The sequence below is a fragment of the Canis lupus genome, chromosome 2, assembly GCF_048164855.1.
Source record: "Canis lupus baileyi chromosome 2, mCanLup2.hap1, whole genome shotgun sequence".
NCBI lineage: Eukaryota > Metazoa > Chordata > Mammalia > Carnivora > Canidae > Canis > Canis lupus.
This window is the reverse complement of record NC_132839.1, coordinates 57070489-57085959: the sequence shown is the minus strand read 5'-3', so window position 1 is coordinate 57085959 and position 15471 is coordinate 57070489. Positions and strand designations below refer to the sequence as shown.

At 40.6% G+C, this 15471-nt stretch overlaps 1 protein-coding gene across 3 annotated transcripts in view; it reads right to left on the bottom strand.

The window, feature by feature from the left end:
- The window catches only part of ADAMTSL3 (ADAMTS like 3), a 338402-nt gene that overhangs the window by 73767 nt on the left and 249164 nt on the right, over positions 1–15471 (bottom strand). For all 3 annotated transcript variants that reach the window (XM_072801596.1, XM_072801608.1, XM_072801605.1), the window contains exon 20: positions 1990–2143. In XM_072801596.1, the coding sequence (XP_072657697.1) occupies positions 1990–2143 (154 nt within the window). The remainder of the gene's footprint in view (positions 1–1989; positions 2144–15471) is intronic.

Below are 15471 nucleotides of genomic sequence, written 5' to 3'. Positions count from 1 at the left end.
TTGCTATGCAACCATCCACAATTAATAAAAGTCAGATAGATAAGTGCTTTGAAGCATGACACTGTGCCATATGCCACAGGCATTCTTGAATTCCAGGACACGACAAAACTTGGGATCTCAAGTTTTTGGAATCTCAAGATTTCGAAAATGTGGTCTCAAAGAATTCCCAGGAAAAAAATGTTGACATTGTCCATGAATCAGCATAGAGAGGCAGCTAATAGCAGGGACTCAGGAATCAGACAGACCTGTGGTCAAACAAGCCAAGGCGTCCAACTGGCAGCTACGGATCTTTGGTCAAGTCTCATACATTCTCTAAGTCTTGGGTTCCTCTGTCTAAATGGAGATGATATTTGTCTCACAAATTGCTGGAGACTGAAGGACTTAATGCATGCAAGGAGCTCCGCATCATAAATGTTCAATAAATAGCTCAAAAATGCTTTTATTTTTAAAGTTATAACTGTTTTTTTTTACTTTGTTTTATGAGTTTCTCCAGGAAAACTATTGACAATTTGGATTTTATATCTAAGGTTTTTTTTTTTTTCAAGCAACATTAACGTAGTTAATTTCTGATTTTTGTTTTCTTCCCATAAGCTCAGGAGGTACCCAAGGGTCTTAATATTACTTTACGGGTAAATAATTAAAGACCATGAACAACAAGGCAGGAGACAGACCAAGAGTCTACTCTGGTGGTCCTACTCTGCCTTCCCAGCTCTGAACACCCCATCACTATTCTGCTGCCTTATTTTTCACTTGCTGTAGGACCAGCCCTCGACTCATTGCTGTCACCCACCCTTCCACATGAAAAACACATGCATATGTGCAAACGTATATTCTGTTGTGTACACTGAAAATACAGAGGAGTCCGACATGCATGTTAGCTTTTGGTTATATATTATTCTAAGCTTAGTATATATTTATATACTTCATACTAAGATTACTATTATTTATTTTCTTTTTTCTTTTTTTTTATTTTTTTTAAATTTAAATTCAACTAATTAACGTGTAATGTATTATTGGTTTCAGAGGCAGAGTTCAGTGATTCATCAGTCTTATATAACACCCAGTGCTCATCACATCACGTGCCCTCCTTAATGCCCATCGCTCAGTTACCCCATCCCCCTACCCCCTCCCGTCCAGTGACCCTCAGTTTGTTCCCTATGATTAAGAGTCTCTTATGGTTTGTCTCCCTCTCTGATTTCATCTTGTCTTATTTTTTCCTCTCTTCCTCTATGTTCCTCTGTTTTGTTTCTTAAATTCCACATATGAGTGAGATCATATGATAATTGTCTTTCTCTGATTGATTTATTTCGCTGAGCATCATACTCCCTAGTTCCATCCATGTCATTGCAAATGGCAAGATTTCCCTTTTTTGATGGCTGAGTAGTATTCCAGTATGTATATATATATATATATACTGATATATATATGTGTGTGTATATATATACACACATTACACTAAGCTTATTACTTACAATTAATTGAAGAAGTGCCCAAATCACCATTAAAAAAAAAAACAATGATAATTTATGTTTTCATCCTTGCTGGTTTTAGATTATACACAAGAACAGATACTTGAATACTTAAAAATACTTAGCTCTTCTACTCGTACTGGAATGGGTCCAAAAGCATTATTGGCGAAGTAAACCAGAAAGTAGTAGTTCAGCTTAACTTCTATAAGGAATACTCCTGAATTGTAAGTGGAAGAAATCGTGGCCAAGTGAAGGACAGAAGGAAGTTTAAATCCAAATTTAAACTAGGAAACCTAATAGATGCATTTGCTAAGTTGTGTGGACATTCCTTAACATTGGTTTTCCTTAGAACTGTATCATGTATTCAACATCATATTGGTTGCTGTTCAAACAATTCTGAGTTCTGCTCGATCTGCTCTACCTACAGATTAGAAACGTGCTGCTTTATGGGAAATAAAGTCACCAGGATGAGAGGAACAGAATGAGTATTTCCTCTGGAGCATGGCCTTTACATACTTACTATTGCACGCAGGCATCTGGCAAGGTCTCATAAGAGGGGGCCCTGGAAGGTCTCGGCACATCATCTCACTGAGAGGCACGCGTCGGCCTTTGGCTGTCAGCCTCTGACACACCTGCTTTCTTCGCTGGGTTCCAACACCACAGCTGACAGAACACTGCAATGAGAGTTAGGCACCTGTCACGTGGCATGTCGGCAGTTATGCACCTGTCACAGCCAACCGCCAAGTGTCCGGCAGCACAACCAGGGCATCTCACAGGTGGCTGTGCCAGTAAGTACGCCATTTCCTAGGCTTGAACCCCTCTTATTTTTTATTTATCTTTTATTTCTTTAATTCAAGTTTATATGACATACACCATTACATTGGTTTCAGGTATACAACACAGTGATTGGACAAGTCCATATGATATTCAGTGCTCACTGCAGTAAGTGCTGTCACCACGGGTCACAACACAGCATCATTACGATGTTACTGACTGTATTCCTCATGCCATGACTTGTCGTGACTTTTATCCCCGTGACTTGTTTTTTTTTTTTTTTTTGACTTATCTTTTATAACACAAGGAGTTCCCTCCTCCCCACCCTCCCTTCCTTCTTCCTCTCTGAGACAGTAATTAATTTCCGGTAATTTACTGTATTGGGGATTTTTTGTCAGTATAATCGATATCTATTTTATATTGGATAAAGCATGAAGATTTTTGGACGAGGAACCTTCTAAAATTTATAACCCAAGATCGAACTAGTTTAGAATAAATTCATTTTATCTTTACTTCTCTCCTGTTTTTACACAGCCTTTAAATGGTTGAAAGGACGTTTCTAAACAAGGTTTGGGTTGTTGTTTGCTTGTTCATTTCTTTTTTTTTTTTTTCATTGAAAACACCAAACTGTTATGGACTTTAAACTAGACAGCCATACTGATTTTTTTTACTTATTTTTTTTTTTTATAGAGTAAGATGAGTACACTCTAAAAAAAAAAAAAAAAAACCCATGATCATACCCATGACCAAGACTTCAAGAAACAAAAAAGTATTAAAGTTTTTTAAAAATCAAACTACTTTACATAACACTAATATTTGATCATCAATGTGTGCATAACACTGATATTTGATAATAATTCTGTGTACATGCAATCTTAATTTAAAAATGTAATGTAGTTTTATTTTTTTATTTATTTTTTTTGTAATATAGTTTTAGTAGGCATATTAGAAAAAAGGGAACTAAGGTAGAATCAAAGCAGTTGTTAAACATCTGAGGTTTTCTACCCACCATAACAATTAATTCCCAAAAGAACGCTGTAATGTTAAGGAAGAAAACTGAAGAAGCCAACGGAGATTTGGATGGTTGTTTTTAAGGTTTGACTCAGGAGAGTAGCTATTGGCCTACTGCTGAGAAGGATGAAGACATAAGCCCATTTGGTTCTCCCTCTCCCTACAAACCTCCAATTACCTCCATGATCATTTAGGAGACATCTGGATTTCTGATATCTACGTTCTGTATTGAGATGTGATTGTTGACTGATTAGTCTTAACCCTGTACATAAATTAACTCATTACTCATCTTCTGTCTTTTCATCAGTGTCTGTGCATTTATGGTGAGTCATCCTGGCCCTGCAGGATTTTCACAATGTACTTACACATATTCTCTGACTACCTCTCTGTTGCCTTTCTTTTCCATTTAATTTATTTTTATTTTTATTTATTTATTTTTTAAGTAAGTTAATTTTTTATTGGTGTTCAATTTACCAACATACAGAATAACACCCAGTGCTCATCCCATCAAGTGTCCCCCTCAGTGCCCGTCACCCATTCACCCCCACCCCCCGCCCTCCTCCCCTTCCACCACCCCTAGTTCATTTCCCAGAGTTAGGAGTCTTTATGTTCTGTCTCCCTTTCTGATATTTCCCACACATTTCTTCTCCCTTCCCTTATATTCCCTTTCACTATTATTTATATTCCCCAAATGAATGAGAACATACACTGTTTGTCCTTCTCCGATTGACTTATTTCACTCAGCATAATACCCTCCAGTTCCATCCACGTCGAAGCAAATGGTGGGTATTTGTCGTTTCTAATAGCTGAGTAATATTCCACTGTATACATAAACCACATCTTCTTTATCCATTCATCTTTCGATGGACACCGAGGCTCCTTCCACAGTTTGGCTATTGTGGACATTGCTGCTAGAAACATCGGGGTGCAGGTGTCCCGGCGTTTCATTGCATCTGAATCTTTGGGGTAAATCCCCAATAGTGCAATTGCTGGGTCGTAGGGCAGGTCTATTTTTAACTCTTTGAGGAACCTCCACACAGTTTTCCAGAGTGGCTGCACCAGTTCACATTCCCACCAACAGTGTAAGAGGGTTCCCTTTTCTCCGCATCCTCTCCAACATTTGTGGTTTCCTGCCTTGTTAATTTTCCCCATTCTCACTGGTGTGAGGTGGTATCTCATTGTGGTTTTGATTTGTATTTCCCTGATGGCAAGTGATGCGGAGCATTTTCTCATGTGCGTGTTGGCCACGCCTATGTCTTCCTCTGTGAGGTTTCTGTTCATGTCTTTTGCCCATTTCATGATTGGATTGTTTGTTTCTTTGGTGTTGAGTTTAATAAGTTCTTTATAGATCTTGGAAACTAGCCCTTTCTGATACATCATTTGCAAATATCTTCTCCCATTCTGTAGGTTGTCTTTGAGTTTTGTTGACTGTATCCTTTGTTGTGCAAAAGCTTCTTATCTTGATGAAGTCCCAATAGTTCATTTTTGCTTTTGTTTCTTTTGCCTTCGTGGATGTATCTTGCAAGAAGTTACTGTGGCTGAGTTCAAAAAGGGTGTTGCCTGTGTTCTCCTCTAGGATTTTGATGGAATCTTGTCTCACATTTAGATCTTTCATCCATTTTGAGTTTATCTTTGCGTATGGTGAAAGAGAGTGAGACAGGGATGTCCACTCTCACCACTGCTATTCAACATAGTATTGGAAGTCCTAGCCTCAGCAATCAGACAACAAAAAGACATTAAAGGCATTCAAATTGGCAAAGAAGAAGTCAAACTCTCCCTCTTCGCCGATGACATGATACTCTACATAGAAAACCCAAAAGCCTCCACCCCAAGATTGCTAGAACTCATACAGCAATTTGGTAGCGTGGCAGGATACAAAATCAATGCCCAGAAATCAATGGCATTTCTATACACTAACAATGAGACTGAAGAAAGAGAAATTAAGGAGTCAATCCCATTTACAATTGCACCCAAAAGCATAAGATACCTAGGAATAAACCTAACCAAAGAGGTAAAGGATCTATACCTTAAAAACTCTAGAACACTTCTGAAAGAAATTGAGGAAGACACAAAGAGATGGAAAAATATTCCATGCTCATGGATTGGCAGAATTAATATTGTGAAAATGTCAATGCTACCCAGGGCAATTTACACGTTTAATGCAATCCCTATCAAAATACCATGGACTTTCTTCAGAGAGTTAGAACAAATTATTTTAAGATTTGTGTGGAATCAGAAAAGACCCCGAATAGCCAGGGGAATTTTAAAAAAGAAAACCATAGCTGGGGGCATCACAATGCCAGATTTCAGGTTGTACTACAAAGCTGTGGTCATCAAGACAGTGTGGAACTGGCACAAAAACAGACACATAGATCAATGGAACAGAATAGAGAACCCAGAAGTGGACCCTGAACTTTATGGTCAACTAATATTCGATAAAGGAGGAAAGACTATCCACTGGAAGAAAGACAGTCTCTTCAATAAATGGTGCTGGGAAAATTGGACATCCACATGCAGAAGAATGAAACTAGGCCACTCTCTTGCACCATACACAAAGATAAATCCATTTAATTTATTTTTAATGTTTTATTATAAATTCAATTAACATATAGTGCATTATTAGTTTCAGGGGGAGAATTCGGTGATTCATGAATTGTATATGGCACTCAGTGCTCATTACTTCATGCCCATCACCCAGGTACCCCATCTACCCCTTCCCCTCCAGCAACCCTCAGTTTGTTTCCTAGAGTTAAGAGTCTCTTATGGTTTGTCTCCCTCCATGTTTTCATCTTACTTTATTTTCCCTCCTTCCCCTATGTTCATCTGTTTTTTTTATAAATTTAATTTTTATTGGCGTTCAATTTGCCAACATATAGAATAACACCCAGTGCTCATCCCATCAAGTGCCCACCTCAGTGCCCATCACCTAGTCACCCCCACCCCCCTCCCTCCTCCCCTTCCACCACCCCTAGTTCATTTCCCAGAGTTAGGAGTCTTTCATGTTCTGTCTCCCTTTCTGATAATTCCCACTCATTGTTCATCTGTTTTGTTTCTTAAATTCCACATATGAGTGAGATCATATGGTATTTGTCTTTCTCTAGCTGACTTATTTTGCTTAGCATAGTACCCTCTAATTCCATCCACATTGCAAATTGTATGATTTTATATTCTTTTTGATGGCTGAGTAGTATTCCAGTGTGTGTGTGTGTGTGTGTGTGTGTGTGTGTGTGTGTGTATCATATCTTTATCCATTTATCTGTCAATGGACATTTAGGCTCTTTCCATAGACTGGCTATTGTGGACACTGCTGCTATAAACATTGGGGTGCAGGTGCCCCTTCGGATCACTACATTTGTTTCCCCTGGATAAATACCTAGTAATGCAGTTGCTGGTCATAGAGTAGCTCTATTTTTAACTTTTTGAGGAACTTCAAGAAGGCTGCACCAGTTTGCATTCCCATCAACAGTATAAGAGGGTTCCCCTTTCTCCACATCCTCACCAACACCTGTTGTTTCCTGGCTTGTTCATTTTAGCCATTCTGAGAGGTGTGAGGTGGTATCTCATTGTCATTTTGATCTGTATCTCCCTGATGCCTTTCTACATGATGAACACCAAGAGGAAGAACGGATAGTTGGGTCTGATTCTCTTTCCCTTTGAACTGTGCAGACCCTGTTCCACTGTCTTCATGCACTGAATGCTACTGTGAGGATATGTGCAGCCAAACAGGGAGTTTTTGTTGTGTATCCATTTGCCCTTTCTGCTCAGAGGCCTGGGGGCTCCTTCTCTATCCATGAAGTTCTGCACTGTAAGCACGCTGTGTCGCACTGGGTCATATCTTCTTGGCACATTAGTACGCCATTATGACTTACAGACCAAAGCTTTTATCCAAGAAAGGTTTTTATTATTACTATTTGTTATTAATAAATTCTCCTTTATTATCTCTGAATATTTCTCTCTTCTATTTTCTGTGCCATTTGATCTGTTCTTTTCACAAATGAACTTGGGTTATTTCCTTTCCATCTTTCATGTCCACAGCTGCCCCTGAAAATCAGTGCACATCTGTGCTCTTTCCCCACATAGTAGACGCATCATTCCAGCCTGTACACATCTGTCTTCTGTCACTTTCTTTAACTTTGTTGTTGTTTGTAATATGTTTTTTTTTGCAGAAGGCTTTTTTTGCCCTGAATGTTCCAACTGTCTTCTCCTTTTGTTGACTTACGATCTCATTTTGAGCTCAAACCTTGTTTTAAAGCCACTTTCCCGCCAGACACCATAACTATAATTTTCTCAGGGACACAGAGCCTATTTGTTGGCAGTGTTCCCTGGGGGATAGTGTTGTGATATTACCATCATTCGTGTGGCTCTTGCCTGGTGTTGATGCACGGGTTTTATGCTGGAGCTCTGAGTGCAGCTCTTTGCCAACAATGTGGGCAGAGGATGAGGAAGGGCAGCTTACATCTGTTGTGTGCAACACTCTGGCACCGCATTTTCATTTCTGTTGCCCATGTCTGTTCAGCTCTTGGCATTTGAGTGGCTGGTGTGACTCAGAGAAAAGCCTCTTCCGCAACTGGCTCACTGTGTAATAATCCAGCAACTGCTGCCCCTTCTTCCCACTTCTTCATCCCTGGCAGCCATCCCTCGGCCAGGAGGGCCACAAATGCCATGTCTCCTTTGGTGCCACCTGCCCGCAGTTCTGCAGGGACATTCTCAGGGCAGCTTACCTGCCCTCTGTAATCAGAGGACCATTGAATAGGCCCCAGAGGACTGTCACATGTCGTCCTAGGGAGATCTATACCGAGCAAGGCGCCCGAGGGATACTTGCCAGCTCGCAGCCTTCCCTCTCATTTTGGCCCAGGTTTTACGGCCTTTGGCAGGTGTGTTCCATGATTTATAGTTTGGGATTCTAGCCATTTCATTGTTCACTGAAGACAAACTGTTCCCTCTCTTCCATTCTCCTTGTGGGTTTTTTTGTTGGATTTCAAAGGAGTAGAATGGAATTTTCTTAAAGTCCTTTATTGTCATTGTTAACAAGAAGCCCTCAACTATTCATATTTTCAGTACAGAGAAAAGCTTTTTGTAAACTTTTGAACAAGTAACTTTATTTTTTTAAATTTATGATTTACTATTTTTTAACCAACTCAAATCATCATCTAGGAGTTTCTCATTTAATAAAAATTAACATCAACTTCTTTTTCTTTTTAAAGATTTATTTATTTTAGAGAAAGACGGAGAAAAGGAGGAGCAGAAAGAGAAGGAGAGGGAGAGAATCCTTAAGCAGGCTCCCCACTGAGGACAGAGTCCAATGTGGGGCTCAATCCTAGGACTTCGAGATCACAACCTGAGCTGAAATTAAGGGTTAGCTGCCCAACCAACTAAATCACCCATGTACTGCAAAAATTCACACAAACTTTTTAATGTCGGTTCATGTAACAGTGAGTTACATAATTGCCAGTCTCCGCTCATAAGCCATTTCTAATAATAAATATATGATTTTTTCCTCCCCATTATGAAGCATCATAATGAGGAGCATCATTTGTAAACTCCCTCTTGGGATGGAGGTCTTATGTGACCTTGTGTTTTCTAAGTTCAAAGTTAGGGTGCCATTAAAGAATGTTCCCAACTCAGAAAAAGAGGAAGGGACAGAATCAGTGCCATTAATTACAATTCACAAAGCCACAACCTTTTGCCAAAGCTTTTGCTATTTATTCTACAGAAATCTGGTAGACTCCTTGGGAAGAGCTCCAGGGAACAATATACCTTGAGTTTTTGCAACTTTGTAACTATTTATCTGTGATCTTTACACTTTAAGGTCACCTTGGTAGGATATAACATCCTTGGCTCACATTTTCTTTTTTGTAGTATATTAAATCTGTTGCTCCATTGCTTTCTAGTATGAAGTGGTCTTGTCAAGAAGTCTGCTGCTAATCTGATTTTCTTTCCCAAGTCACGAGCAAGTGACTTGGTCTTTTTGCCTGGATACACAAGTACATTTTCCCTTATCTTTAAAACCAATACTTCAGCAGAAGATGTCTTGATATTAGCCATGGTGGGTCCATTTACCCAGGGTTGTGGTGTCCCCTTTCAATATTGTGATTTGTGTTAAATAGTGATTTTATTTATAGTTTTGTCTTGTTTTGGTTTTCTTTTCTTGGAACTCTAGTATACTTATATATTGGATTTTATTTCCTCTTTCATATCTATTTTTACTTGAATTCTATTTTTCTTTGATTATTTTCAATCCCCTCCTTTCTTTCATTTCTCTTATTACCCTTGTTTCTAGTTTACTCTCCACTTGAGAAATTTTCCCCATAAGTTTTCTGGTTCTCTCCTGAACCACGTTAGTTCTTTTTGGTCACATCCCCCTGTTATTTATTCAACTCATGCCTGGGTTTTACTGTTTCTGATTTGTTTCTGTGTATTTCTTAATTTCTTTCAGCTCATTTCAAAACAGTAAGTTATATTCTCATCCGAGGCCAAATTTTCATGATGTTGCTATGCTATTGACACTTTTAGCTTACAGTATCTTTGTATGGGGCTTGCTGACACTCCTATTTAAATGAGATAATTTTTTGTTTCTGAACTTTTAGGAAAGTATACGGAGGTGGAGGTGGCAGTGTTTTGAGGTCATTGTCTTCACTGTTCCCTCTTCTGGTGTTGAAGAGAAGTATTCAACAGTTTGCACACAGTTCTGAGATTCATATGTTCTGGAATCTTCTGTTCCCAGGGGTCTGAGCTTTCCTTCCCTTCCTTTTCATATCCTTGCTCAGCTTGGATTACAGTTATGGCAGGTGTGCCGTGTATTGCTTTGGCTCTTAGAGATGTGCATTCCCCTCATGCTCTCCAGTCTACTTAAGGCCTAAGTGGGTCTACATGATCTTCCTTGCACTCAACCATAGCCTGGGACCCAGAGTCCTCTCTTCTGTGTCACTGACGGGTCTCAGACCCTGAGGTGGCATGCATCATTGACTTCTGTGTTCCCTGGATTTTGGCTTGCTCTTACCTTCTTTCTGTTGGCCTAGCTGTTAAACTTAGAGTTTCTGCACAGTTTCCTTGACTGTGTGTGGTTGGGCCTCACCCATGTGTCTCACTCATGTTAAAGTGGCTATCTGTGTTTTTTTTTCTTTCTTTTGGCAATCCTAATTGTTCTGTTTTCTTTGTTTCTTTAGACCGAAGTATAGTTGATATACAATAATATATTAGTTTCAATATATTATTATATATTATATAGGTGTACAACAGAGTTTCAGGTGTACAACAGAGTAATTTGACCTCTCTATATACGTTACCAGATGCTCACCATGATATGTGGAGTCACCTTCTGTCACCACACAGAGTTATTACAATATTACTGACGCTATGCCTTGTGCTGTGCTTTTCATTCCTGTGACTTATTTACTTTGTAGCTGGAAGTTTGTACCTCCTTAGGCCCCTCACCATGAGGGATCTAGTATATTCTATAGCCATGCAACCATTGTGATTTTGCTTCACCGGAAGCCTCCTACTTTCAAAAGAATTCCTAGCGATGACATACACATATATATCATGGTATTCATTTCTCCACGGTTCAACTACTGCTTAAATGCTGATGCTTCCCACACTTTAGCGCAGATCTCTCCTTAATGATGACTTGTTAGGCACTTAGCTACACACACATCAAAATAGACTCATTTTCTCTTTCAAGTCACCTCCCCAATGTGTTTTTCCTTGCCCAATTTGTTTTAAAATTAATGCCGGCTCTATCCACAACCCTTCTTTTCCATTTCTTTCTTACCACTTCAGTAATGAAATCTGCCTGCGATATATGCTAAAAACATCTCTTACTACTATCTCCTATTCTCTACCCAACTGCTTCCTTATTCTCCTTGGTTTTATTCTACCCTCTCCTAAAAAGCTCTCCCAGGATCCAGTTCCTTCTCCCCCAACACACTGTTCATACCACAGCCAGAAGCACATAAAAGGCTGCATTTGCCTTCTCTATTCAGAAACCTTCCTTGGTGTCCTCACCACTTCAGGGACCAGCAGACACTCAAGGTCCTTCCCCATCTGACAGCAACCTCTCCTCTCTATCTCATCCTTCCATTCCTCTACAGCATCCTCATCTCCAGCCACATAAGCCTGACAAGTCCACCACCTGTGCCTCCGGGTGCACTCCTATCACCACCTGGACCACCTGGGGCTCATTTCCACCCAGCCTGCACTCAACCTTTAAGACTCAACTCTAGAGTCGCGTCTTCTGCAGCACTTCCTTGGAACCCACACAGATGTAAATGTCTCCCCTCGATTTCCATGCAGTTCTGTAGATGGGAGTCCTTGTGGGGCTTATTACATAATTTTTTTGTGTCTGCTTCATTAAACTGTGAGCTAACTGAAGGCCGCATTCTTGGCTGTCTCAGGTCCCTAGGGCCTGGGCTAGTCAATACAGCAGTGCTCCATAAGTGTCTGTTGGTGACAGGACAGGGCTGTGGCAACAGGCATGTTCAATTTAGAAGCCTTTATAAGTCTAATTTTAGTCAACAAGTGTTTACCAAGCACCCAGTGGGATGCACAGATGCAGAAATGGTCCTTTTCCTCTGGCAACTACAGTCTAGTCAAGAAAATAAGGCATATTCGGGTGTGTGTGTGTATGTGTCTATTATTTAAAATAAGTGGAACAGAGAGAAGTGCATGGACTTGAATGCACTGGGTATATTTCAAGTAGGTCAAAATATAAGAATAAACTGTCATCTTGAGTCTAAAAAGACATTATTCAAATAGGAGAGTAGTTATCTACAAAATTATTAATATTTCAAAACTCATAATACTATGATAATAAAAAAGTAAAATGAAGTTTTAGAATAAACCTTGAGAGCTGGAATAGCCTTTTATTCATGGAAGGAATACCTAATGCATTTGGATCAATCACCATGGATCAAGACCAAACTAACCCTGCAGGATAATGATGGATAGTTTTCATCTAGAGATCAGATATTTCCTAGCTTTGCCAAGCACCAATTATGAAGATAAAAATAAAAACAACACCTTAGAGAAGCCCAACCAAGGTTCTTAAACTCTGTGCAAAAGAGTCCAGACATGGGTACTTCTTTAGATCATTTTCATCCTAAGTAACCATCAATAAGCTAAAAATTGTCTTATCAATAGTATTATGTGTGTGTATGTGTGTGTGCATGTGTAACTCCTTTCTGTGGCTGTGTGTTGGTAAACTACACAAGTTCTTAGGGACAGAGCACTTACTATAACATTTGCTAACTTCTGTGGTATAAATGCTCCCATCATGGCTGATTTCAAATTATCAACCTGACATCACTGAGCACAAGGTAAGAGATCACAGTTTGGTTTTGCAAGCTGGTATGGACAGGCTTTAACAAACTGCTACTTTCATGAGTCATAATTAGTAAGCCTACTGAAAATTAGAATGCCATATTTATAAATCCATGTGTCTAGGACATGTCTTGAGATGTTCTTTGTAAAAATATTCTCATTAAAGAGATCTCCTTTTTACTTAGCATATGGATATATTTTAAGAATTGAAGAGTTAGAAGGTATCAGTAACCAAACACAGGAGCCAAAGATGGCAGAGATGATCATAAGTGTTGGAAAGATGGTGGAGTGAGGTGGGGAGCTGATTGGAAATGAAGAGGTTGTCTCTTTGCTTTCCCAGGATTAAGACACATCCTATTTGGAGACCTGGGGACACTGCATTGAACAGAAGGTTATAGACTGTTTCTCAATATAGAGAACTATCTATAGAAGTCAGAGAAGAGGTCAGGACACAGAACCAGCCATGGAGGAAAAATGCAGTGATGTATATCAAATATCTGGTCAAATATAGAGCTTTCTGGAGATCTGGAAGAAGGCAAATCCATCAACAAGATGTAATTAAGTAAACAGGAAAAATAAAAAACACCAAGAAACATCATGAAGGAGAATGATTAAGGTAGGCAAAATGGTAAAATACTCTATCAAAATACAGAGAATCAAGAATGAGGAATGGTTTTACTGATTTCCGCCAAGGAATGAGCCACAAAACAGGCTGCAAGGGGTCCATGGAGCACAGGAATCCACCATTTGGGAAGACTGCCCATATATGAGTCAATACTCCCTTCTTACAACTTGAAATGTGGTGTAAGAATTGAAGGCTTCTTCCTGCCTAAAACTTAGTTCAGATCTAAAAACTAATGAGCCAATGAAGGAAGAAAGCCCAAACATGCCATGAATAGAGCTAGTGTCAGGAAAGAGGACTATTCCAGCTGCAGGCTGAGAGGTCTGGCTCAGTGAAAAATGGGCATTCTGGCATGGCTCCTAAGCCTCTCTGGGTCCAGGGTTGGTGGCCAGTTCCAATGTAGAAAGGCCTTATCCAGAACCACAAGATGGATGGCTGCCCCCAAGTGAGCTAGCCTGCGGCAGAAGGATCAGTCTGGCAGAAACCTTTGGAGAAGGTGGCAGTTTGGCATCAGAGCCTCTGCCAAAACAAAGTAACTCTGAAATGAAAGGAAATTTCAACTAACAGGAGAAAAGCTGAACCCAGTAGGAAACCCAACATGTGTGCCTGACTCTTCGATCCCGAGTCTGGATGTTCGCTTTTGGTCTCAAAGGCTGAGACTGGCTCTGCCTTCCTGAGCCTGTGTGCACACCCACCCTCCCTCTTGGACATTTTCTAGAGATACAGCTTTGGCTGGGAGGGAGAAGATGTCTTGACTGTGCTTGAGCTGATCTCTGGGGGTGACTACCAATTTGCTCTTGCCCTGCCCAGTGGTTGCCTAGGAAACCGACTCACCTGGGGTCCAATCTAGCTCATCTGGGTAACCTTCACTTCTGTCTCTTCTCATTTCTCCCTGTAAAAAGCCCCCCCCCTTTTTTTTTTTAAAGATGTATTTATTTTAGGGAGAGAGAGAGCATGAATAAGATACTCAGGAAGTAGCTCCCATTGAAATGCAATAAAAATTTGGGTCATTGTGAGTTAAAGCTGGGAAATGCTACATGATTTCAGGGGTTAAGAGATTTCACAGAAAAGGAAAGCTCAGATATGGATCCAGGACCTGAGAGCAAAGACAAGAGCAAAGACACAAAGGCAACCATGAGTGGATGTGCCGACTGTGTTACTTCAACGATACATAGCCAACAGCTGCCAATTCATTGTTCGCAGAAGGAATGGACAGGGGAGGAAAGCACCTCCAGCCTCCACTCTACGAGGCCAATGAGAAGAGCTTGTTCTATTCTCAAGGCAAAGGAGAAAAGAAAGAAGTAGAATGCCATACTTCAGGGTACAGGAAGGGTTCTAGGTGTTCCCTGGCTGCATCTAAAACAAGGTGCCTGGTTTCCCCTCAACCCCTGATCACTCCTGCCCTTCCCTTCCTGCCTCTTCCCCTTGGGTTATGGCAGGACTTGCTCAGAGAAATCATTTCCCACAGCTGTTCCTACCTTGGATACAAACTTAAGGGCTGAGCAACCCTCACAAGGATGAGGGGCGGGTAGAGAAATGCTTCTCCAACTATGATGTGCTTTACAACACTTGGAGATCTTGCTGAAATGCATAGTCTGAACCTTTAGATCTCAGCTGGAGGCACTTGAGAGTCCTCATTTCTTGTGAGCTCCCACCTTGTAAAGAGACACCCATTGGTTTGGTTCTTGAGGCACACTCCATGTAACAAGAAGATAAAGTACCACAATGCTAAGAGTTCTCTCCACGACTGCCTGGCAGCCCGTCCTTCCTTACAGTTCTGTCCCTAACTTCATGGAGATAGTAATTGGATTATCCCCTCTCAGAGAGAGTGGCAGGACTTCACTCTTGGGGCTTAACTGGGTGACTGGAATAAATATTGCCTACCCACTAGCCTACCTAGATACCCTCCTGTCTAATGCCTTTGCCCAATTCCCCCTGCCTAACCCAGTCTCAAAGAAATGCTTCTCCCTTGGGGTCTCCATTGTTCCTTATATAGAGAGGAGGGGAAACAAAGCAAACCAGCTTTTACAGGTGAAGATCCCCAGGGCAGATTTCTACCTGTCCTTCCACATCCCTAGCCTGAGAAAGATGCCTCACCTGTAATAGTCTCATCTCTCATTCCAGGCCCTGACTGTAGGAGGAAATAATTCTGTCCCTCATGTTACTGATATACAGTGAAGCAACTCATAGAGGGAAGTCTTGGCCACTGGCTCTGGCTCCTTGGGAGTTAGACAGAGTGAGCGGGGCATGGTGGCTCAATCCTGGGGTTCTTACTGC